Source organism: Pan troglodytes, chromosome 1 (genome assembly GCF_028858775.2).
Source record: "Pan troglodytes isolate AG18354 chromosome 1, NHGRI_mPanTro3-v2.0_pri, whole genome shotgun sequence".
Lineage (NCBI taxonomy): Eukaryota > Metazoa > Chordata > Mammalia > Primates > Hominidae > Pan > Pan troglodytes.
In genome coordinates this window covers 221,545,539-221,569,586 of record NC_072398.2, presented here as the reverse complement: position 1 = coordinate 221,569,586, position 24,048 = coordinate 221,545,539, and the positions used below count along the sequence as shown (strand labels likewise).

General features: G+C 48.2%; 2 protein-coding genes across 7 annotated transcripts; both read left to right on the top strand.

The window, feature by feature from the left end:
• Window positions 1–1,348: 1,348 nt before the first annotated feature.
• Window positions 1,349–21,548, top strand: CENPS (centromere protein S). 6 transcript variants are annotated; one of them, XM_063785908.1, is made up of 6 exons: window positions 1,349–1,841; window positions 5,132–5,255; window positions 5,943–5,976; window positions 11,620–11,686; window positions 13,545–13,721; window positions 21,461–21,548. In XM_063785908.1, exons 1-5 carry the CDS (start codon window positions 1,791–1,793, stop codon window positions 13,683–13,685), a joined length of 417 nt encoding a protein of 138 aa, XP_063641978.1. In that variant the 5' UTR covers window positions 1,349–1,790; the 3' UTR covers window positions 13,686–13,721; window positions 21,461–21,548. The 6 variants fall into 6 exon arrangements, with proteins under 6 accessions (XP_063641978.1, NP_001191821.1, XP_063641663.1 ...); XM_009447881.4 differs by lacking the exon at window positions 21,461–21,548 and adding an exon at window positions 2,149–2,674 and having other exon boundaries at window positions 1,702–1,841; window positions 13,545–14,088; NM_001204892.2 differs by lacking the exon at window positions 21,461–21,548 and having other exon boundaries at window positions 1,375–1,841; window positions 13,545–14,095.
• CORT (cortistatin) lies at window positions 21,014–23,314 on the top strand. The gene is made up of 2 exons (NM_001204893.1): window positions 21,014–21,618; window positions 22,688–23,314. Exons 1-2 carry the CDS (start codon window positions 21,520–21,522, stop codon window positions 22,904–22,906), a joined length of 318 nt encoding a protein of 105 aa, NP_001191822.1. The 5' UTR covers window positions 21,014–21,519; the 3' UTR covers window positions 22,907–23,314.
• Window positions 23,315–24,048: the final 734 nt, after the last annotated feature.

Genomic DNA, 24,048 nt, shown 5'->3' with positions numbered 1-24,048 from the left:
CTCGAACTCCTCACCTCAAGTGATCTACCTGCCTCGGCCTCCCAAAGTGCAGGAATTACAGGTATGAGCCACTGCTCCTGGCCTCTGAGGCTCTTAAGTGCCTCTGTATTGCACACATGTCACTGGAATACTGTTCTTTAATCCTGGGAAGCAACTGCTTTAAAATGAGGGAACACACAGGTACAAAGCACAGGAACTTCCTGGGACGAATTGTTACAATTTCTTTAGCTCTTATGTGAGGCAATTGTTTAAAACCTGACACCTGCCCTGTGAAGTTGGAACTACTGTCCCCAGTTGATAAATAAGGGACATGAAGCTTGGCCACATCCTGTGACTTGCTTGGGGTCACCAGGCTCGAGGGAGGGAGCTGGGCTTTGCAGCCACAGTGTGCTCTAAAGTGGGGCTGCTCACCAACCAGCGACCGGCCTTCTCTCCTGCTGCAGGCTTGGGCTCACTCTGGATGGCCTGCCCTGCCCAGCCCCATGCTGCCCACTAGGGGAATCCGTCAGAGGCTTGCCCTGCTTGGGCAGGAGGACTGTCCAGGTAGACTGGGATGCCCAGAGAGAGCAGTGGACAGAGGCGAGAAGTGCCTGTCATTTCCAGATGCCACCCACTGAGCAGATGCAGAGGAAAGTCCTCAGAAGGCTGATTCCTCCAAAGAGCTTTGATCTGGGTTTCAGCCCCTGGCAAGCTTAGGGAACTTGAGGGATGTCCCTGGGAAAGGAAGACAAGGAGTGGCTTTATGTGCTTTCCTTTGTTCTGAAAGTAGCACCTGCTTGTGACAAATGCAGAATACAGAAATATAGACAATAAAAAATAATAAAACAAAAACCTAGAAATACAGGCAGGCCATGGTGGCTCACACCTGTAATTCCAGCACTTTGGGAGGCTGAGGTGGGATGATTGTTTGAAGCCAGGAGTTTGATACCAGCCTGGGCAACATAGTGAGACCTGGTCTCTACAAAAAATAAAAATTAGCCAGGTGCGCTGATGCAGGCTTGTGGTCCCAGCTACTTGGGAGGCTGAAGTGGGAGGATCACCTGAGCCCAGGAGGTGGAGGTTACAGTGAGTCTTGGTGGTGCCACTGCACTCCAGCCTGGGCGGCAGAGCGAGACCCTGCCTCTCAAAAAACTACAATAAAAACAAACCAAAACTGGGTTTGATGGTCTCACTTCATCGTTAACATAAAGGAAAAACAGTAACACTTGTGTCAGAACTACACTCCTGCCAATGGCAACAACGCAGTTCCTGTTCCACTCGCTGAATGAGGTCACGGGGCGTTCACTCATTGTAGTCTTTGTGACGCTATTGTTGGTGATAGAATGATAAAGTTGATGGTCGATTTTGCAAGATACACCTGAGGTACAGGTGCATGGAGCTCCTGATAATGTGTACTGCGTTACATGATCTGTAAATCGTGGGCTACGCATCCTCTACACCCGACTGGAACACGCTTTGCACCTATGCGCACACGTGTTTCGCGGAGAGTGGTGCTCACCGCTGTGCCAGGCGCTGAATCAGGCTCTGGGGTGCAGCAGTGACCTCGGTGGTCATGTCCCCGCGTCGCCCGGCCACCTCCGCAGAGCAAGCTGAGCAGGGGGCTGGCGGGAGGCCGACGGCGGAGTCCCCTCAACAGAGCGCCGCCAGGGGGCGCGCGAGGCAGGGCGGAGCTGCGTACTTTGTCCGCCCGCGCGGCCCGTCGCCCGCGCCGCGGCGGGAAAATCCGACCTGGCCGCGCACCACCACCCCTTCTCGGCCCTCCTGCGTTTGCCCAGGGTCGGCCCGCAGTGATGGAGGAGGAGGCGGAGACCGAGGAGCAGCAGCGATTCTCTTACCAACAGGTACAGGAAAACGGGGGTCGGGCTGGGCTGGGGCAGGACGGCGTCGAGTTTCCGTACAGAAAAGTACCCGGAAGCCCCCGGCGGCCTCTCATCGGCACCCCGCCTCCGGGCGCCCCCCGCGGCTGCGCATGCGTTGGCTTAACTGCCGCGGGTGGTGCTGGGAGGCGGTTTCCGCGGCAACGCGGCTGGACCCTGGCCTGCGCCGGCTGGGGAGGAAGCGGTTCTAGGGGAGCGCGCGGGCGCCGGGGTCCGGCGGCGAGAGGCCACCTTCTGGCTTTGCGATGAATCCTCGGTTTCCCCTTCTCAGATGGGGTTTTCGTGAGGGTACAACGTCGGCATTAGACACTCCAGGTGACGCCCGTAGCGCGGTGGGCGTTCGGGCCGGAGCTCTGGAACGCTGGCCCTGGAGGCGTCGACCCCTCGTTACTGATGCAGGGACGCGGTGCGGACCAGTCAGGCCCAGAGCTCGTCCTTAGATGTGGGTTCGAATCTCTACCCCGCCAACCTGTGATCGTATCGACTCGGCCCAGATGCAATTTTCTTCTCTGCAAAATCGTCATAAGAATAACCACTTGTCAGGGTAGCTGCGGGCATCCCATTCGTTCCTTTCATCAGCGCCGGGCATATGGGGCGTCAGAGGCTGAGAACGTTGCCGTGAAGAGGCTTAAAAGCAAGACCCGGAGTGGCGACCTTAAAGAGGACGGACTGAAGAAACGCGGGAATGAGCTCCAGACGCGGGAGTTTCCTCTCTACAAAGTTACACTGCAGCAGCTGTCTACCCTGCCCCTTGTATTTTGAGAAGTTCAAACCTTCAGAAAAGTTGCAAGAACATGGTACAGAATGCCCAGATGCCCGTCACCTTGATTCACTACTAGTTAGCATTTTGCTCTGTTTGCTCCCATGCTTCCCTCCCATCCCCGCGATTGGAGAATTAATTGCAGATATTTTGACACTTCGCCTTTACATTTTAATTCTTTAGTACACATCTCCCAAAAACAAGGCATTGGCTGGGCGCGGTGGCTCACGCCTGTAATTCCAGCACTTTGGGAGGCCGAGGTGGGCAGATCACTTGAGGTCAGGAGTTCGAGACCAGACTGGCCAACATGGAAACCCCCTCTCAACTAAAAGTACAAAAATTAGCCGAGTGTGGTGGCGGGTGCCTGTAATCCCAGCTACTCGAGACGTTGAGGCAGGGGAATCGCTTGAACCCGGGAGGCGGAGGTTGCAGTGAGCCGAGATCGCACCATTGCCCTCCAGCCTGGGCGACAGAGCGAGACTCCGCGAGACTCCATCTCAAAAAAAAAAAAAAAAAAAAAAAAAGGCATTCTCCTACTACATCATTTCAATAAATTGTCCCACTCAGGAAGTGGGACAATTAATTTTGATAAAACTCTGTTGAATGTGCATTGTCAAGTGCCGCCACTTGTCCTAAAGATGTTTCTTTTAACCGTCTTTTTTTCCTTCATCCAGGATTCAGTTAAGGATGGTGCATTGCATTTAGTCATCTTTGGTCCTGCCTACCCTGTTTTTTTTGTGGTTGGTTTTTGTTTTTTTTGAAACGGAGTTTCACTCTTGTTGTCCAGGCTGGAGTGCAGTGGCTCCATCTCGGCTCATTGCAACCTCCACCTCCCAGGTTCAGGAGATTCTCCTGCCTCAGCCTCCTGAGCAGCTGGGATTACAGGCCCCTGCCACCACGCCCAGCCAATTTTGTATGTTTAGTAGAGACAGTTTCACCATGTTGGCCAGGCTGGTTTTGAACTCCTGACCTCAAGTGATCTGCCCGCCTTGGCCTCCTAAAGTGCTGAGATTACAGGTGTGAACCACTGTGCCCGGCCTGTTCTTAGTCCCTAGAACAGAGCCTGGCTCTCAATAGACGAACAAATGCTTACTGATGAAGCTGCAAAGATGGGCTGAGAAATTTGCCCCTCAGCTGTGATTAGCTTGTAGACGATTTCCCCCCATTCATGTAACCAACTGTTCTTGGCACTTGGTAGGCAGCAGTGAACAAAATTGACAGGGTCCTGCCCTTGAGGAGTTTAGTGATTTAGCCACTAAGTGCAGTGATACCCCCAGCCCAGCCAGGGGGAGGGGAGGAGGAGGAGGAGGAAGGTCTGAGAGAAATTCCTGGAGCCAAGAGCATTCAGAAGAATTCATGTCCTGTACCCTGACCCCCACCCATACCTAAAAAAGATGACCTTGAGCCGGGCAGGGTGCTGTGGGCCTGTAGTCCCAGCTACTCAAGAGGCTGAGGCAGGAGGTTCACTTGAGCCCAGGAGTTCGAGGCTGTAGTGTGCAGTGATCACACCTGTGATCTTCGTGCCTCCCAGGTTGATGGCTCTTTGGCTTCTCCTACCAGAGGCCTCAGCTTACCTAGTCTTGTGAGGTCTGAAATTCAGGAAGGTAGATGCCCTCATCTGTCTGGCCTCTATCCTGAGTTCCTGGACTTGGGTTTTGGCAGTTCCTCCTCCTCTTGCCTATGCGTTGAACACTTGCTGGTAGATTTTATGCCCTTGTGGGTTCAGCTGTCATCACGTGCAGCTCAGCTGTGTCTTCGGCCCCGAGGCGGAGTACCCACAGGTGGGCTCAACAGAACTCTGTCGACACGTGGCTGAGACCATTGCGTAGCTTGTCTTGCAATTGAGGTTCATCCTCCCCTCTCGGTAATTTTCTGCAAGGGGTGGAGAGATCTTTTTCAGTACTGAAAAGGGTTGCCAAGGAGCAGTGAGGGCCCCGTGGAGGTGGCCTCCCAACCCTCCAAATCGAGAGGGGTGGGTGTGCCCTCTTGAGCCTTTCCCGTGTTGTACTTTTGTCCTCTGTGACGTGCAGGCCTGGGGCTGCCAGGGGCTTGCAGCAGAGGGATGGAATCCTTCTGTATTGTTGATTAACTGCCTTAAGGGCAAAGTTCCCTGCCCGGTTTTTCATTGTTTCCCAAACACCTAGCATATGCCCTTACTGAGTTGGAGCTCTGCAGATAGTTTGGAATAAGTGAGTGAAACCACTCAGGGCCTTGGCAGGCACCAGTCTGACCTGTCTCCCCACTGACTTGCCATCTAATTTCTTATCTTTACCTGACATAAATCATAACCATTAACAAGGAAGTAATGTTTCTACAAGTCACACTCCAGTGGGTCTCATTAACTTATTAGTACACTTGAAAAGCCACTCAGCCATTATGGAAAGCGCCAAAGGGATTGGGCTGAGCAGACCCTCTCCTTGGTCTTAATTTTTTAAGGCGTGAAAAGCTCTTATTTGCAACCTTACCCATGAACTATTTTGATTTTTTTCCCCAGAGGCTAAAGGCAGCAGTTCACTATACTGTGGGTTGTCTTTGCGAGGAAGTTGCATTGGACAAAGAGATGCAGTTCAGCAAACAGACCATTGCGGCCATTTCGGAGCTGACTTTCAGACAGTGTGGTATGAAGCTTCGGCCTCCCCAGCCATGTCTGTAAACCCCAAAGGTTGATTTCACCTGGGAGCAGTGCGTGGGTGGGAGCTGTGGTGAGCCTGACCAGCAGAGCAAGAATATTATCATCCTCATGCGTTCTTCATGAAACACTTCTCTTCTTGGCTGTGAGATGTGGATATTTTATGGGAAGAGCTATTTTTTTCCTATTACACTAACACTGGGGCATTAACGCCTTTATTTTATTGTTTTAAACTGCCCTGATGGCTGGAACATTAGACATTAAATTCTTTATTTCAGTGCTTTATAACGTTTTTATATCACCCATAGTTTGACAGCTGAGCTTGTAGCATTGGTATTTGCTTGACTTCAGAGGGGAAATGAAAGACCTCACAAGCCTCAACTGTAGCAGAAGTTAAAGGATAGTTTCTAGAAACCAAAGGCCTAGTCACAATTAACGGAAGACTTGCCATGAAGGGTGAAGGGCTCTGGGAAGGACAAGGAGATCGTCATGAATAAAAAGCTACAGGCTCTTATGGAATGGTGGGGCTGCTGGAAATGCCTCCTTTCACCTTTAAGAGGGTTTGTTGTATTAGTCAAGTCACTGTACTGGCTGTAGAAATCAAGGCTTCACTTTTTCTGCTTCTGAAATTAGATGGGAGGGTGCCTAAAGTGTGTATCTTTTTTTTCTCTTTCAGAAAATTTTGCCAAAGACCTTGAAATGTTTGCAAGGTGGGTAGAGAACTTGATTATCCGACACTGCGTCTGTGTAGCTTCTTGGGGCCTCTCCATCTGGTGGGTTATTTCAGGAGAGCTTTAGCTATTCAGTTTTCCGTGTGTTTTGTGGAGGCTTGTCTCTAATCATGGTTCTGCAAGAACATGACGCCTGCTTCAATCACGGTGATTCAGACTTATTTGAACATTTTTTGAAGTTTTCCAAGTATTTTTTGTTAAAGAACCCAAGTTATTCAGTCCCAAGTGAAAAAGGTGTGAATACCATCTCCAGGACCCTGAATGCTGGTGCCTGTATTAAAAACCATGTCTTCGGGTGGTTTGATTGCTCTGGGTTTGAGAACATGGTGCCTGGGGGTGGCCGCCCCTCTGCCGAGGGAGCTGCAGCGTGTCCGCGGTGGTAATTGCTTGCAGGTGTACACAGAATGGCAGGCAGGGGTTTTCATTTGCCGCATTTGTTCCGAGTAAGACGCACTCCTTGGAAAGTGGGTGACTTGCTTTCAGCTGCTAAAGCCTCAGCTTTTACAGGTGATTTATGCTCAGCTCTTCAATTAGTACCGCAGGTAATTGAAAACAATTGCACCAAATTGCTTTTATGAAGCAATTTGAATGACGAAGGCCTGAAAGGGCGAAAGCGTTCTAATTTGCTGCCACTTGGATTTGGTGCCAGCCTCTCCCATACCCCTTACTTTTCACCTTGTTCCCGTTAGCTCTTTTGTTTCTTGGGTGCGTGTTTTGAATGAATTAAAGCAGTGGGTTCTCGGAGGGCAAGCTCTCAATCTGTCCTATTCCTGTGGATATTCGTCCCTGAAAACCGCTTAGCATCTTCAGCTTGGCCAAAAGGGATAAGATAGTAGGAAGGGATACCGATAGCTCATGTGGCTTAGTCATTGCTGATTCAGGCAGTTGCCCCTTATGTGTGGCCCTCCTCCCCGGTGAAAGATATTAATCACCTTTACTTGTTATTTCTTTATTAGCTGTGGGGAAAAAAATGAAAAATTTAAATACTTAAAAATAATATACATACACACACACACACACACACACACACACACACATATACATATATATTTATATTAGAGACACAGCGTCTTAGTATGTTGCCCAGGCTGGTCTTGAACTCCTGTGCTCAAGCAATCCTGCCTTGGGCTCCCAAAGTGCTGGGATTACAGGTGTGAGCCACCATGCCCAGCCTGAAAATACTTCTATAAAAATTCTATTTAAAAAATGAAATTAGAAAGAGCATGGTAACACATTGGGCTTTCGGATATTCTGTGTTTTTTAAAGTATATAAGAGGTTGATTTTTTTTTTTTTTTTGGAGACAGAGTCTCTGTTGCCCAGGCTGGAGTGCAGTGGTGCAATCTTGGCTCACTGCAATCTCTGCCTCCTGGATTCAAGTGATTCTCCTGCCTCAGCCTCCCGAGTAGCTGGGATTACAGGCATGTACCACCACATCTGGCTAATTTTTGTATTTTTTAGTAGAGATGGCGTTTCACCATGTTGGCCAGGGCGGTCTTGAACTCCTGACCTCAGGTGATTTGCCTGCCTCAGTCTCCCAAAGTGCTAGGATTACAGGCGTTGAGCCACCGCGCCCGGCAAACAGTTGATTTTCTTTTGCTGGGTACTGGTGGGGAAAGGGGTATGTGCGTGCATGTGAGTGTGTGTGTGTATGTGTGTGTGACTTAGACCATAAGCTCCACAAGGAAGGGCGACATCTTTTATGTAAAAGTGTTTGTGGAGGCTGGGCGCGGTGGCTCACACCTGTAATCCTAGCACTTTGGGAGGCTGAGGCGGGTGGATCACCTGAGCTCAGGAGTTCGAGACCAGCCTGGGCAACAGGGTGAAACCCTGTCTCCTAAAATACAAAAAAAAAAATTAGCTGGGCATGGCAGCATGCGCCTGTAATCTCAGCTACTCAAGAGGTTGAGGCAGGAGAATTGCTTGAACCAGGGAGGTGGAGGTTGCAGTGAGTCGAGATCGTGCCCCTTCACTCCAGCCTGGGTGACAGAGTGAGACTCTGTCTCTTTAAAAAAAAAAAAAAAAAGAAAAAAAAAAGTTTGTGGAAACTCTTTGAGAACTGAGTGAGTGCAGAGTCCAGTGATGAGGCGCCAGGAGTCTGGGGTACAGCCAGAGGCAGGGAAGCACCCCCTCTTCTTAGCACAACCCACAAGTACAGGTTTCCTTTGAAGACTCATCTTGTGTGAATTCCAGTTTGCTTTCTTACAAAAAAGCATTGTTTTATCCCTGAATAAAATTGATATTCCTGGAAGGTCAGCTTTGGTTATCTTGTGGATTTGAGTTGTCCTTGTCACACTTTCTCTACTCCCAAGACTATCATTACTCCAGTTTGAGAAAGATGGACTGTTTCAAGTCAACTATATGTTACATAGTCTCTGTAGGCTGGCCTGGGGACCTAATGAGTATTCGTAACATTGTTTCATTAGGACAAATTTATTTTCTTTTTTCTTGTTTCTTTTTTTTTCTTGAGACAGGATCTCTCTGTTACCCAGGCTGGAGTGCAGTGGCAGGATCATAGCTCACTGCAACCTAGAGCTCCTGGGCTCAAGTGATCCTCCCACCTTGGCCTCCCAGAGTGTTGGTATTACAGGCATGAGCTGAGCCACTGTGCCTGGCATCTTTTTTCTTTCTGGTGAGCTTGTTATGAGAAATTTCTATGAGAATACACATTTAAATTCTTATTTCTTATTTCTTTTTTTTTTGGAGCAGGACGGAAACTTGAGAGCAGGGGCTGTTTTGTTTGTTTGTTTGTTTGTTTTTTGAGATGGAGTCTCACTCTGTCGCCCAGGCTGGATTGCCATGGCGTGATCTCAGCTCACCGCAACCTTTGCCTCCTGGGTTCAAGTGATTCTCCAGCCTTAGCCTCCCAAGTAGCTGGGATTACAGGCTCCTGCCACTACGCCCAGCTAATTTTTGTGTTTTTAGTAAAGATGGGGTTTCACCATGTTGGCCAGGTTGGTCTCAAACTTATGACCTCAGGTGGTCCACCCACCTCGGCCAGCCAGAGTGCTAAGATTACTGGCATGAGCCACTGTGCCTGGCCAATTTTTCTTTTTTTTTTTTTTTTTTTGAGACAGAGTCTCTCTGTCGCCCAGGCTGGAGAGCAGCAGCTCAATCTCGGCTCACTGCAGCTTCTGCCTTGCGGGTTCAAGCGATTCTCCTGCCTCAGCCTCCCGAGTAGCTGAGACTACAGGCAAATGCCACCACACCCACTAATTTTTGTGGTTTTAATAGAGATGAGGTTTCACCATGTTGGCCAGGCTGGTCTCAAGCTCCTGACCTCAGGTGATCCGCCTGCCTCGGCCTACCAAAGTGCTGGGATTACAGGTGTGATCCACCATGCCTGGCCGGAGAATACACAATTAAATTCTAAATAATAATTCACTAGCAGACTTTGGAAAGCAACTGCCAATCTGAATTTTGTTTTGTTTTGTTTTGTTTGTTTTTTGATACGGAGTCTCACTCTATCACCCAGGCTGGAGTGCAGTGGTGTGATCTTGGCTCACTGCAGTCTCCGTCTCCTGGGTTCAAGCGATTCGCCTTTCTCAGCCTCCCAAGTAGCTGGGATTACAGGTGCCCGCCACCATGCCCGGGTAATTTTTGTCGTTGTAGTAGAGACAGGGTTTCACTGTGTTGGCCAGTCTGGCCTCGAACTTCTGACCTCAAATGATCCACCCACCTCGGCCTCCCAAAGTCCTGGGATTATAGACATGAGCCGCCACACCTGGCCTGAGTTGTGAATTTCTTTATTTAGCTTTGAAATCTCTAGTCTCCTAGTATTGTTAACAATCAAACATTTTGAAGAAGATAGATATTCTATAGGAAATACATTCTGGAAACTTTTGGGAATCGTCTTTAAAGCCCGTGTTACAAAGCGTGTTATATGAAAAATTGCTTTTGATTTTCCCTAGCTAGAGTAATTTTCTGGAGTTGGAGGTTTGACTTAGGAGAGTCTGTGATATGCAGTGGCGGGCAGAGGATGCCCTGCCCCTCCATTGAGGGCCTTAGTGCAGAGATAGCAGAGGCCAAGCTGAAGTGGAGAGGACTGAGATCGTTGTTTCCTAAACGCTTTCTCGTAAACAGATAAGTTCACTATGTAAACAGTTCATTGTGCTTGTTCCTTTTACTGTACTTTAAGAAGAATGTAAATATAGACAGAGCAGCCTGGTTGTGAGGTTGAGACTGGGCCACCCTGTCCATGCGCACTTAACATTCTCCACCCAGAACGTCTGTGGACTGACCTCATTCTTTGTGGCTGCTTTTATGTCACCTCTGTCTTTTTTCTCCCGTGTCCTGGTCCTTGCAGGTTGCTAATTAGAAAATTATCTCTTGAAGTGGGTATTAATGTCATGACAAGCAGATATTGTCAGTCACGATGAGATGACACGTGATATTTGTCTATTTAGCAGAATGTAAAGGATTAATTTGGCCAAATTATAGAGAATAATTTCTGTGTTGAATTTATCTTTTAACTCAGCAGTTGTTCAATGAGGACTCACCATGTGTGCTGGCCAGTTTGCTAGTTATTAAGGATGCAAAGATTCCTATTTATTCCTGCTTACAAAGTACCTGTGTATTTTGTGGGGAAGTTAGAAATGGAAGAAGGGTGTAATCAGAGTAATATATTATTGAATTGAGCTTATTATCTCAAATTACCTTTCCTAGCAAAGATAAAAGGACTAGAATGAGAATTTGAGTCCAACTTGTGAGCAAGAAGCAGACTCCAGTTTAAAGGGTGTTCTTTGTGGCTGGGCTCGGTGGCTCACGCCTGTAATCCCAGCACTTTGGGAGGCAGCTGGATCATGAGGTGAGGAGTTCAAGACCAGCCTGGCCAAGATGGTGAAATCCTGTCTCTACTAAAAATACAAAAAAATTAGTGGGGCATGGTGGCGGGCGCCTGTAATCCCAGCTACACAGAAAGCTGAGGCAGAGAATTGCTTTAACCCGGGAGGTGGAGGTTGCAGTGAGCCAAGATCGTGCCACTGCCCTCCAGTCTGGGCGACAGAACGAGACTCTGTCTCAAAAAAAAAGAAAAAAGAAGGATGTTCTTTGTTCTACCTGGGTTATTGCGGAGGGAATGCATTAACTACTTGTTGGGAATGGGGCCTTAGGAGGCGTCTGCATATGCTTTTTCCTGTAAGTTAGCCCTTGGAGAACATCAGGATCTTGACCTAAGTAAAGCCATCCTTTGTGGAGGGTCTCTTTGTTCTTCTATTTAATGTCTATTTAAGCAGGTGCCCTCTGTATCATGAGGCCCATTTTCTCGGCACTAGAGTTGTACACTGACCCTCTTGATTTTTCTGTGGCCTTAGCTGTGGCCAAGCAAGCCAGGTTTGGAAGGGCGCTAAGCCCCCAGCCTTCTGTCTGTGCTCTTATGCTTCGGGTACCCTTGGCCCTAAGCGGAGGTGGAGAGATGGGCCTCCGCATTCTCCATCTCTTTACTTAATTGGGGTCTTAGGAACTTCACTAATTTTTGTGTCACTTTTGCTTAATGCCCTTTATCTAAAAGGATGGGCTACTTAGAGATCCCTGCTAGTTTGAAGTCTGACCGTGAACTTCTGTGTTTCATCAAAACTTTAAATAATACCAAACATTTTGGTGACTTGCTTCTGCCCTTTCTGCAGACATGCGAAAAGAACCACAATTAACACTGAAGATGTGAAGCTCTTAGCCAGGAGGAGTAATTCACTGGTGAGAGATGAATTTCTTTCCTCACTCCCCTTTCCCATCGGAATACATTATTCCCAATCAATCACTTGAAGCCATGAAGTTATTCCCCAGGGCACCTTGCATTAGAAACTAGAGGTGGCTGAACCATTCAGACCTGCCTGTAATTTACAGTCTTGCTTTCATTATGATGGATCTTGCTAAGCCAATTTGAAATGTTCTAATCAGCACTCTCTGGATTTTACAATTTGCCTTTTTTTGTAATACCTCAAAACTTTGGTCCCATGTTTCATTTACAACATGATGTCAGAGACTGGTCACAGGCTAATCTGCAGGGATAGTTTTGTTATTGCGTTCACAATTCTCCGAATGGGCCAGGTATGGACGGAGTTTCCGTATGGCTGGATATGCAGGAAAACACGTTTTCCATATTTTCAAGTCTAGAAATCATTTGACCAAGCCTCCATTGTTCAGGTGAAGACCCAGAGATACTCTGGTCATCCCAGGCTAGTGGCTTTGGCCAGTAGCAGAGCCAGGACAGCGGGGAGCTTTCTTGACTGAGTGTAATGCTAGACATTAAAGCACGTGATGGCTGTGATAGAATGTGGGCCCCACAAGAGCAGGGGCTTTTGTCTCTGTTCTCTCTCCATCTGTGTTGCCTAGAACGCACCTGTGTGCCTGGCACACAGGAGGGGCTCAATAAATAGTTGTTGAGTGAATGAATTTGTATAGCAGTTTACAGGGGCTTTTCCAGATACTATTTTACGTATATTATTTAATGCTCACAACTTTTTTTTTCTTTTTTTAAATTTTGGACATGCAGTCTCTCTCTGTTGCCCAGGCTGGTCTTGAACTCCTGGGCTCAGGCAGTCCTCCCGCCTTGGTTTCCCTATATGCCAGGATTACAGGCGTGTGCCACAACTTTTTTTTTTTTTTTTTTTTTGACGGGGTCTCACTTTGTCACCCAGGCTGAGGGCAGCGGCGCATCATTGCTCACTGCGGTCCCCGTCTCCTGGGCTCCAGTGATACTTTCACCTTAGCCTCTCAAGTAGCTGGGACTACAGGTGTATGCCACCACACCCGGCTAATTTGTGTATGTTTTGTAGAGACGGAGTTTCACCATATTGCCTGGGCTGGTCTCAAACTCCTGGGCTCAAATGATCTGCCTGCCCTGGACTCCGAAAAGTGCTGGGATTCCAGGCATAAGCCACTGCACCTGGCCACAACTCTTTTTTTTTTTTTTTTTTTTTTTTTTTTGAGACGGAGTCTCTCTCTGTGGCCCAGGCTGGAGTGCAGTGGCGTGATCTCGGCTCACTGCAAGCTCCGTCTCCTGGGTTCATGCCATTCTCCTGCCTCAGCCTCCCGAGTAGCTAGGCCTACAGGCGCCCACCACCACACCTGGCTAATTTTTTGTATTTTTAGTAGAGACGGGGTTTCACCGTGTTAGCCAGGATGGTCTCTATCTCCTGAGCTCGTGATCTGTCTGCCTCAGCCTCCCAAAGTGCTGCGATTACAGGCGTGAGCCACTGCGCCCGGCCTCTGGCCACAACTCTTAATAACATAACTTATTGGCTAGGTGTAGTGGCTCATGCCAATAATCCCAGAACTTTGGGAGGCCAAGGCAGGAGGATGGCTTGAGCCCAGGAGTTTGAGACCAGCCTGGCCACATAGTGAGACCCTCATATCTACAAAAAATTTAAAAAAAAAGAAAAAAAAAATTGAAGCTGTGTTTAATTCTTAGAAATGTAACCCAGGCTTTGGCTTTTCTACCCAAATTCTTTGAGTCAGAGGTGGTTGTGGAGGGTTTAGTTTCGTTTGTTTGTTTATTTAGGTTTATAAAATGGTTACAGCCAGATATAAATACAGATTTTTTTTTTTATAGCTAAAATACATCACAGACAAAAGTGAAGAGATTGCTCAGATTAACCTAGAACGAAAAGCACAGAAGAAAAAGAAGTCAGGGGATGGAAGCAAAAATTCAAAGCAGCCAGCAGAGGCTGGAGTGGTGGAAAGTGAGAATTAAAGTCCCTCGCCGCTTGGAAAGTGCAGCCTTCTACAGGTAGAGCCACCTAGAAATGCATATGGCTGCAAAGGAAACTTTGAAGGGTTAAATAGAGATTTAAAAAAATAAAATAAAAAGGCTGGGCTAGGGTGCTTTTTGTGCTGAATTCTCCACATTGTTAACTGCCAAAGCTAGTTTTAGAGAATGAGAAAGTCTTAAGCAAAATACTCCCAGGTCTCACTCCAGAACATAAAAATGGTGTGTGATCAAATGGTATATATTAGAAATTACATCTATTGTAATTAAAATTGTGTGAGCAATTAAACATGGTTGACTTTTTCAAGCAAAAATCAGTTCATCTTTTGATGTAATTTTCTAGGCTAAATGGCAATCTCTGAAAGATGAATAAAGCTATATTTATTTAGCTTTTCTGGTTACTAATGTTGTTTTTAAACACATGCCGCCTTTGGTCACCAGGTAAAAGGGCATATGTTTGGGAATGCCCCTTTTGACTTTTTTTTTTTTTTTTTTTTTTTTTTGAGACGTAGTCTTGCTCTGTCGCCCAGGCTGGAGTGCAGTGGCACGATCTCAGCTCACTACAACCTCTGCCTCCCGGGTACAAGCAATTCTCTGTCTCAGCCTCCCGAGTAGCTGGAGTTACTGGCACCTGCCACCATGACTGGCTAATTTTTGTAGTTTTAGTAGAGACAGGGTTTCACCATCTTGGCCAGGCTGGTCTTGAACTCCTGACCTCATGATCCACCCACCTCGGCCTCCCAAAGTGCTGGGATTACAGACGTGAGCCACTGCGCCCAGCCTTTTTATTTTTTTATTTATTATTTTTTATTTTTTTGTGTGTGAGACAGAGTCTGGCTCTGTTGCCAGGAGTGCAATGGCGTGATCTCAGCTCACTGCAACCTCTGCCTCCCGGGTTCAAGCGATCTCCTGCCTCAGTTTCCCAAGCAGCTGGGACTACAGGCATGCACCACCATGCCCAGCTAATTTGTGTGTTTGTGCTTTTTTTTTTTTTTTTTTTTGAGACAGAGCCTTGCTCTGTCGCCCAGGCTGGAGTGCAGTGGCGTGATCTCGGCTCACTGCTGCAGCGTCTGCCTCCCGGGTTCAAGCGATTCTCATGCCTCAGCCTCCTGAGTAGCTGGGACTACTGGAGCACGCCACCCCACCTGGCTAATTTTTGTATTTTTAGTAGAGATGGGGTTTCACCGTGTTGGCCAGGCTGGTCTCAATCTCCTTGACCTTGTGATCCACCTGCCTCGGCCTCCCAAAGTGCTGGGATTACAGGCGCGAGCCACTGTGCCCGGCTTTTACTGTGGTTTTTTTTTTTTTTTTTTTTGAGATGGAGTCTCGCTGTGTTGCCCAGGCTGGAGTGCAGTGGCGTGATCTCAGCTCGCTGTAACCTCTGCCTCCCAGGTTCAAGCAGTTCTCTGCCTTGGCCCCCTGAGTAGCTGGGATTACAGGCGCCCGCCACCACGCCCAGCTAATTTTTGTAGTTTTAGTAGAGACGGGGTTTCACCAACTTGGCCAGGCTGATCTTGAACGCCTGACCTTGTGATCCACCTGCCTCGGCCTCTCAAAGTACTGGGATTACAGGCATGAGCCACCGCACCCAGCCCAGCCTTTACTTTTTAAAAGTGATTTTCTCTAGGTGACTTTTTTTTTTTTTTTTTTTTTTTTTTTTTTTGAGAGGGAGTCTTGCTCTGCTGCCCATGCTGGGGTGCAGTGGTGTGATCTCAGCTCACTGCAACCTTCGCCTCCTGGGTTGAAGCGATTCTCCTGCCTCAGCCTCCTGAGTAGCTGGGATTACAGGCGTGCGGCACCACGCCCAGCTAATTTTTGTATTTTTAGTAGAGACAGGGTTTCGCCATCTTAGCCAGGCTGGACTTGAACTCCTGACCTCAGGCAGTCCTCCTGCCTCGGCCTCCCAAAGTGTTGGGATTACAGGCATGAGCCACTGCACCTGGCTGTCTGTGACTTTTCTCTATTTTGTAACAAAGCTATGGTTCTGCTCAGGGAAGTTTTGCCTGAGGGGAAATCTGGGACTGCTAGATCAGAACACTTCGGCATGTCATCCTGTTTTAGTTTGTGAGAGAAAACGCTCCCAAGGGTGCCCGTCCTACTGTCTTCTCATGCCTTTGGATTTCTTAGAGGTCCAGACATGCCTTTCCCTTTACCCTTCGGCAATATGGTGAGGAGAAGGGGCAAGGGTTTGTGGAGCCCTTTCTGTGTGCCAGGCACCCACTGGGTACTCCGTGTATTACCCCACCGATCTCCACAACTTGATCGGTGTGGATCTGATTCTCCACCTTCTCCCCATGAGCAAATGGAAATTTGATGAGGTTCACCAGCTGCCCAGGGTCACCCAGCCATAGTCAGGAGACAGTGTTCACATTTGGGGCTGCTCACTCTAGAATGGGTGAGAGAAAACAGCATTCATTTGGAGTAGAATTTACACCACCTGTGCCCAAATATGATCAGCAAAAGATACCCCAAAGCCTGACTCTCAAAGGGAGGCACTAAGCTATGGCCGTAGTAGGGCACCGAGTTCACACTTCATGGTTTCGGGTCTGCAAATGGCTCAGCACTTGTTCTTATGTTAATTATAGTATCTGTGTGTCATATCAGTGAATGAAAAGTGAATCATAAAGCCTTCCATCCTAGTACGTTCAGCCAAAGGCCCGTATGTTAGCAGTTTCATTTTTGGATAAGCACTCTTTAAACTCCTTATTGGCCAGGTGCAGTGGCTTGTGTCTGTAGTCCCAGCAACTTGGAAGGCTGAGGCAGGAGATTCACTTGAGTCTGGGAGTTTGAGACTAGCCTGGGCAGCACAGTGAGACCCCATCTCTAAAAAAAGTAAAAAATAAGTTAGGCATGGTGATGCATGCCTGTAGACCCAGTTAGCTACTCAGGAGGCTGAGACAGACGGTTGCTTGATCCCAGGAGTTCAAGGCTTTAGTGAGGTGACTGTGCTACTGCACTGCAGCCTGGGTGACAGAACAAGACCCCGACTCTAAAAAATAAAATAAATTCGGGAGGCTGAGGCAGGAGAATCGCTTGAACCCAGGAGGCAGAGGCTGCAGTGAGCCGAGATTGTGCCGCTGCACTCCAGCCTGGGTGACAGAGTGAGACTAAGTCTCAAAATAAAATAAAATAAAGTAGAATAAAATAGATAAAATAAAATAAATAAATAATAAAACTCATCAAGAAGAGTTTAGGGAATAGATACTATAGACTTTCCAAAGGTTGAAAGATCTGGGTTTGCTTCTTGGGTTTGCAACCCTAGTAGCTGTATAACTTTCAGAGACTTTGTGCTTTTTTTTTTCATTGAGACAGCGTCTCACTCTGTCACCCAGACTAGAGTGCAGTGGCACAATCATGACTCACTGCAGCCTCCACCTCCCAGGCTAAAGTGATCCTCCTGCCGCAGCCTCCTGAGTAGCTGGGACTACAGGCATGCGCTACCATGCCTGGCTAATTTTTTAGTTTTTTTTGTGGAGACAGGGTCTCAGAATGTTGCCCAGGCTGGTCTCAAGCTCCTGAGCTGGACTCAAGTGATTCTCCTGCCTCAACCTCCCAAAGTGCTGAGATTATAGGCATGAGTCACTGCACCTGGCCTTTTCTTTTTTCTTTTCTTTTTCGAGATGGGCTCTTGCTCTGTACAGTGGTATATCACAGCTCACTGCAGCCATGAATTCCTGGGCTCAAGCAATCCTCCTGCCTCAGCCTCCCAAGTACCCAAGACTGCAGGTGTGTGTTACCACACCTGGCTAAGTTTTCTTTTCCTTTTGAGACAAGGTCTCACTCTGTCGCCCATGCTGGAGTACAGGGGCTTAATCTTGACTCACTGCAGCCTCTACCTCCCATGCTCAGGTGATCCTCCTACCTCAGCCCCCCAAGTAGCTGGGGCCACAGGTGTGTGCCACCATGTCCAGCTAGTTTTTTGTTGTTGTTGTTGTTTTTCTGTAGAGGTGAGGTTTTGCATGTTGCCCAGGCTAGTCTTGAACTCCTGGGCTCAAGTGATCCTCCTGCCTCAGCTTCCCAAAGTGCTGGGATTATAGGCATGAGTCACTGCACCCGGCCTTTTTTTTTTTTTTTTTTTTTTGAGATGGGCTCTTGCTATGTCAGCCAGGCTGCAGTACAGTGGCATGATCACAGCTCACTGCAGCCACGAATTCCTGGGTTCAAGCAATCCTCCTGCCTCAGCTTCCCAAGTGCCCGAGACTGTAGGTGTGTGTTGCCACACCTGGCTAAATTTTTTCTTTTTTTTTTTGTCATAAATTCTCACTTTGTCACCCATGCTGTAGTGCAGTGGCACAATCTTGGCTCACTGCAGCCTTGACCTCCCATGCTCAGGTGATCCTCCTACCTCAACCCCCTAAGTAGCTGAGACCACAGGTATGTGCCTCCACGTCCAGCTAATTTCTGTAGAGATGGAGTTTTGCCATGTTGCCCAGGCTGGTCTTGAACTCCTAGGCTCAAGCGAATCTCTCGCCTCAGCCTTCCAAGTAGTCAGGACTGCAGGTGTGCATTGCCATGCCTGGCTAAATTTTTGGGTTTTTTTGGTAGAGGTGGGGTCTTGCTATGTTGCCCAGTCTGGTCTTGAACTCCTGGGCTTAAGTGATCCTCTTGTCTCCACCTCCTAAAGTTTGTCACCTTCTTGAAACAGTCATTATTAGTTCTCATGAAGCCTTCCCCAATTTGCAGCACATTCCCCTTTGCACACTTCTTCTCGCACTGAAAAATGTCCTTGTCTTTCATTTGTGTCTATGTATCTGATTTCTTTGAGGCTGCGACACCTCTGTCAGGGTGTGGGTGGTGTGGGTCCCTTGTGGTATTGCAAGTTCCATACTGGGTGCTCAGAATGTTTAATGAGCTCATCGAATAAAATTGGCACACTAGACTAATGATATAGGAAGCTGGTGAGGCCGGGTGTGGTGGTCTCATGCCTGTAATCCCAGCACTTTGGGAGGCTGAGATGGGTGGATCACTTGAGTTCAGAAGTTTGAGACCAGCCTGGCCAACATGGTGAAATCTCTACTAAAAATACAAAGATTAGCTGGGCGTGGTGGCTCCTGCCTGTAATCCCAGCTACTTGGGAGGCTGAGACAGGAGAATCCCTTGAACCTGGGAGGCAGAGGTTGCGGTGAGCCGAAGTTGTGCCACTGCACTCCAGCCTGGGTGACAGAGCAAGACTCTGTCTCAAAAACAAAAAGAAGCTGGCTGAACTGCTGTGAATGTCTCATCTGCAAATATAACTCAAAATTTTTAGTGTCATTTGTGGGAATTATTTTGGTACAGAAATAAAAGATGGGCCAGGTGCGGTGGCTCATGCCTGTAATCCCAGCACTTTGGGAGGCCGAGGCGGGCGGATCACGAGGTCAGGAGATCGAGACCATCCTGGCTAACACAGTGAAACCCCATCTCTACTAAAAATACAAAAAAATCAGCCGGGCGTGGTGGTGGACACCTGTAGTCCCAGCTACTCAGGAGGCTGAGGCAGGAGAATGGTGTGAACCTGGGAGGCGGAGCTTGCAGTGAGCTGAGATCGAGCCACTGCACTCCAGTCTGGGCGACAGAGTGAGACTCCATCTCAAACAAAAAAAAAACAAAAAACAAAACAAAAGAAATAAAAGATGAAGCAACATACGATGTATAAGCCTCTGGCCAGCAGGCCATGCTGATCTTACCTAGGATTTTAACATAAGCAAAAAGACTGACAAATTCAAGATTGAGATTTCCCTGCTGAAGGTGTAAACCAGGACTTTGGAAAACTGAAAACAAATACGTTCACTTCTAGAAAGTGCCGGCAGTTTTGGGTTGTGTTACTTCAATTTATAGCCTTGCCTTGGATGCTGGTCGTCTATAGCAGGTTTGGGTGGATGTTTCAGATTTTACTCGGTGTCTAGTTGGGCAAAGGGGTCTGTGCACTTGTCTGTGTGATTCAGCAATGAGGGCCTGTGAGGAAGAACCAGCAGGTGGCACAGAGAGGGACTCCATGGTCTGCACTCTCAGCAGTGGTGCCAGCCTCAGGAGGAGAGCGAGCCCTGGGAGCTGGCCAAGGGCAGGGCCGGGCACTGCTTCCCAGACTGACTGTGCCCTGCAGTAACAGCACATCTCACACCCGACACACACAATGCGAATCATTATTTATCCTTACTACGGGTGATGCACACTAATTTTAATTTCATTCGAAAGGAAAGTACTGGCCTATGACCCACAGGTGGGTGGTCAGGAGCAGTTTAGAAAACACTGGACCAGGCCGGGTGCGGTGACTCACGCTTGTAATCCCAGCACTTTGGGAGGCCAAGGCGGGCAGATCACGAGGTCAGGAGATCAAGACCAGCCTGGCCAACATGGTGAAACTCTGTCTCTACTAAAAATACAGAAAATTAGCTGGGCATGGTGGCCAGCGCCTGTAGTCCCAGGTACTTGGAGGCTGAGGCAGGAGAATCGCTTGAACCCGGGAGGCGGAGATTGCAGTGAGCCAAGATCACGCCACTGTACTCCAGCGTGGGTGACAGAGCGAGACTCCATCCAAAAACAAAAAGAAAACACGGGTCCAGCCTGGGGGCGGTGGCTCACACCTGTAATTCCAGCACTTTGGGAGGCCGAGGTGGGTGGATCACCTGAGGTCGGGAGTTCGAGACCAGCATGACCAACATGGAGAAACTCCGTCTCTACTAAAAATACAAAATTAGCCAGGCGTGGTGACGCATGCCTGTAATCCCAGCTACTTGAGAGGCTGAGGCAGGAGAATCACTTGAACCCGGGAGCCAGAGGTTGCGGTGAGCCGAGATCACACCATTGCACTCCAGCCTGGGCAACAAGAGCGAGACTCCATCTCAAAAAAAGAAAACACTGGACCATCAAGAGTTCGAGACCAGCCTGGCCAACATGGTGAAACCCTGTCCCTACAAAAAATACAAAAATTAGCCAGGCATGGTGGCGGGTGCCTGTAATCCCAGCTACTCGGGAGGCTGAGGCAGGAGAATCACTTGAACCCAGGAGGCGGAGGTTGCAGTGAGTTGAGCGCGCCATTGCACCCCAGCCTGGGTGGGCCAGAGCCCGGCTGCCCCGGGGCCAGCAGTGCCTGGGCGCTTGTTGGAAATGCAGCTCTCAACTCCCTGCCCCAGTGCATCAGGACCTGCCTGCAAAGTGATCCGTCTGCACTTCAGTTTGAGAAGGCCTGGCCTAGAGGACGGTGGGTCTGGCATGCTGGGCTGAGAGGCAGTACTGGGAGCGATTCTTGGGGCCTCCTTGCCGACAATTGGGTGAAACCAGCGGATACGATCATAGCGTCTCTGAGCCCCCATTGCCTCCTTGTTTCTCTGCCCATAGTAGAAGAATGTCTCTGAAATTACTGGATGAGTTTCAGTCATTCTTTCACATGGGCACAATTTCACATTCAAGCTCCTTATCCTAGGCTAATTTTATATTATGTTAAATCACTTGTTTTTGTTCTCACGGCTTCCTGCCTGCTATAGGCATAATTACGAGGAAGCAGAACTTCTCCAGAAGCAAGCGCACATGCGTTCCAAAATAAGAGCAAATTCGCTCTAAACACAGGAAAAGACCTGAAGCTTTAATTAAGGGGTTACATCCAACCCCAGAGCGCTTTTGTGGGCACTGATTGCTCGAGCTTCTGCGTCACTGCGCGAGGGAAGAGGGAAGAGGATCCAGGCGTTAGACATGTATAGACACAAAAAACAGCTGGAGATTGGGCTTAAAATACCCACCAAGCTCCAAAGAAGAGACCCAAGTCCCCAAAACATTGATTTCAGGGCTGCCAGGAAGGAAGAGCAGCAGCAGGGTGGGAGAGAAGCTCCAGTCAGCCCACAAGATGCCGTTGCCCCCCGGCCTCCTGCTGCTGCTGCTCTCCGGGGCCACGGCCACCGCTGCCCTGCCCCTGGAGGGTGGCCCCACCGGCCGAGACAGCGAGGTGAGTACAGTCCCGACGTGGCCACACGCTAGCCCACTCTCTGTCTCTTGTTGGCTTTTTGGCCTGCATGGTGAGTGTGTGTGTGTGCACGTGTGTTGCACTTCACAGCTTGGACAGGACACAGGGCTCAACTTTGTAGTGTTCTTGGCTGGCCCGAGGTACTGGGATGCCGCATTCGGACCACTGATCCTCAGTTACATGTCCCAACCCATGAAGCCTGCTGGAAACCTGTGCAGCTCAAGGAGGGCCCTCCGTCGGGTGTCTGGGAAAGGGGAAGCGAGTGTACCCGTCCACTGCAGGGCAGGCGTGGAGCTGCGACAGCCCTTCCAGAGCCTTCAGTTATACATAGCACAGGCTCCCACTGGCTCAGAGTAATTGGCATCATTACATTTTCCGTTGTGAGAATTTGTAACTTTGTGAGGTGATTGATTGTTCTTTTTTCCATTTTGAGAAGGTTCCAAGAAAGGGTATATAAAGTTAAGCATTAAAAATGGATTTTTCTCTAAAATTATCAGATGAGTTTCAGGCAGGCCATTTATCAGCAGATTACTCCCAGAAGCTTTCTAAGGAATTTGAAAAACCAGAATATAACGTTTGTTTCAGTCCCATCGTCTCAGAAAGCAACTTGTGAACATCCAGGAGTGTGGCCAAAGGTGGGAGAATGAGTAAATTAGCCTGATCCAACTCGGGGCTTCTCAGCTGCCAGTCACTGAGGGGAAAGTGGCAGATTTCCTGACCTCTCCTAATTAAGGACCTTAGCAAAGAGTATGGAGCAAAACCAGGTTTTTTCCCTTGACTTAAAATGACCAACTTTTCCTTTTCTCTAATTAAAGCAATTTCTTTAAGGTATTCTCTTCACTTTCTCATCCTCATCCTTTAAATGGAAATGAGGCTTATCGCTATGGAGCATCTTTTCATTTTAATATTTTCTTTCTCTTTTCTCCAGGGTAGTCTTTTAGATCATTTTTTTTTTTTTTAAGTAAGGAGGAGATTGCATATCTTTGAATGCTTGCTGCCTGAGCCAGATTGCTGAGTTTTCTTTCCTTTGCCATCTGCTTCTCTTTAAAAGCATATGCAGGAAGCGGCAGGAATAAGGAAAAGCAGCCTCCTGACTTTCCTCGCTTGGTGGTTTGAGTGGACCTCCCAGGCCAGTGCCGGGCCCCTCATAGGAGAGGAAGCCCGGGAGGTGGCCAGGCGGCAGGAAGGCGCCCCCCCCCAGCAATCCGCGCGCCGGGACAGAATGCCCTGCAGGAACTTCTTCTGGAAGACCTTCTCCTCCTGCAAATAAAACCTCACCCATGATTACTCACGCAAGTGTAATGACAGACCCGAATAAAATGTATTAAGCAGCAGTGATCTTTCCTCTCCTCCTTCCCAAGTCATTTGAAAAGTGTTTGTTATTTAAATTCCAATAATGCCCAATACTGACGTGTCTTGAGTAATTTGGAACCCAAAGTGAAGATCTTTGATAAAGATTTTTTTGTGGTTTGACTGGACTGTGCTGAGTGCGGGCACTGGGCTTTTCTTCTGATGTTCATTATGGTGCTGGGAAGCTCTGTCTTTGATTTAAAATAAAATAGCTAAAGGCTACACAATTAAGAGTTCAGAATAACATCTTATTTCAGTTTATGAATTGATATGAATTGTCTAATTTAAAAAATATTTCCCTCACATTAAAAGCAAATTTTTAACATCAGGCTCGAAGAGCAAAATGATTATTCCTCATGTTTTAGCTGAAATTAATTTTAAAACATTAAACAGAAAACATGCTGACATGCCTGTGAAACTGACACTCGAACTTGCTGTTATGTACCAGTTTTAATTAGTAGCTTAATGGGTTGCAATTCTTTTCATGGATTATAGCTTCAGATTTGCTTTGGGAGGAATGAAGGCTACCCACAGAATTTTTTTTTTTTTTTTTTTTTGAGACGGAGTCTAGCTGTCACCCAGGCTGGAGTGCTATGGCGCGGTCTCAGCTCACTGCAACTTCCGCCTCCCAGGTTCATGTGATTCTCCTGCCTCAGCCTCCTGAGTAGCTGGGACTACAGCATGTGCTTCCATGCCTGGCTAATTTTTCTTTTTTTTTTTTTTTAGATGGAGTTTCGCTTTTGTCGCCCAGGCTGGAGTGCTATGGCACGGTCTCAGCTCACTGCAACTTCCGCCTCCGAGGTTCAAGTGACTCTCCTGCTTCAGCCTCCCAAGTAGCTGGGACTACAGGCACACACCACCACGCCTGGCTAATTTTTGTATTTTTAGTAGAGATGGGGTTTCTCCATGTTGGTCAGGCTGGTCTCGAACTCCTGGCTTCAGGTGATCCACCTGCCTTGGCCTCAGAAAGTGCTGGGATTACCAGCGTGAGCCACTGTGCCCGGCCATGAAGGTTTTTCGATGCTAAACTTCATTGGGAAAACCAGCAAAGGCTGGCTGGAG

Coding starts and splice junctions, on each gene's coding strand:
- CORT (NM_001204893.1), top strand. CDS start 21,520: ATGCCGTTGCCCCCCGGCCTCCTGCTGCTGCTGCTCTCCGGGGCCACG. Junction 21,619..22,687: donor CCACCGGCCGAGACAGCGAG/GTGAGTACAGTC, acceptor TCTCTTTAAAAG/CATATGCAGGAAGCGGCAGG.
- CENPS (XM_063785593.1), top strand. CDS start 1,553: ATGTCCCCGCGTCGCCCGGCCACCTCCGCAGAGCAAGCTGAGCAGGGG. Junction 1,842..5,942: donor AGCGATTCTCTTACCAACAG/GTACAGGAAAAC, acceptor TTTCTCTTTCAG/AAAATTTTGCCAAAGACCTT. Junction 5,977..11,619: donor GACCTTGAAATGTTTGCAAG/GTGGGTAGAGAA, acceptor CCCTTTCTGCAG/ACATGCGAAAAGAACCACAA.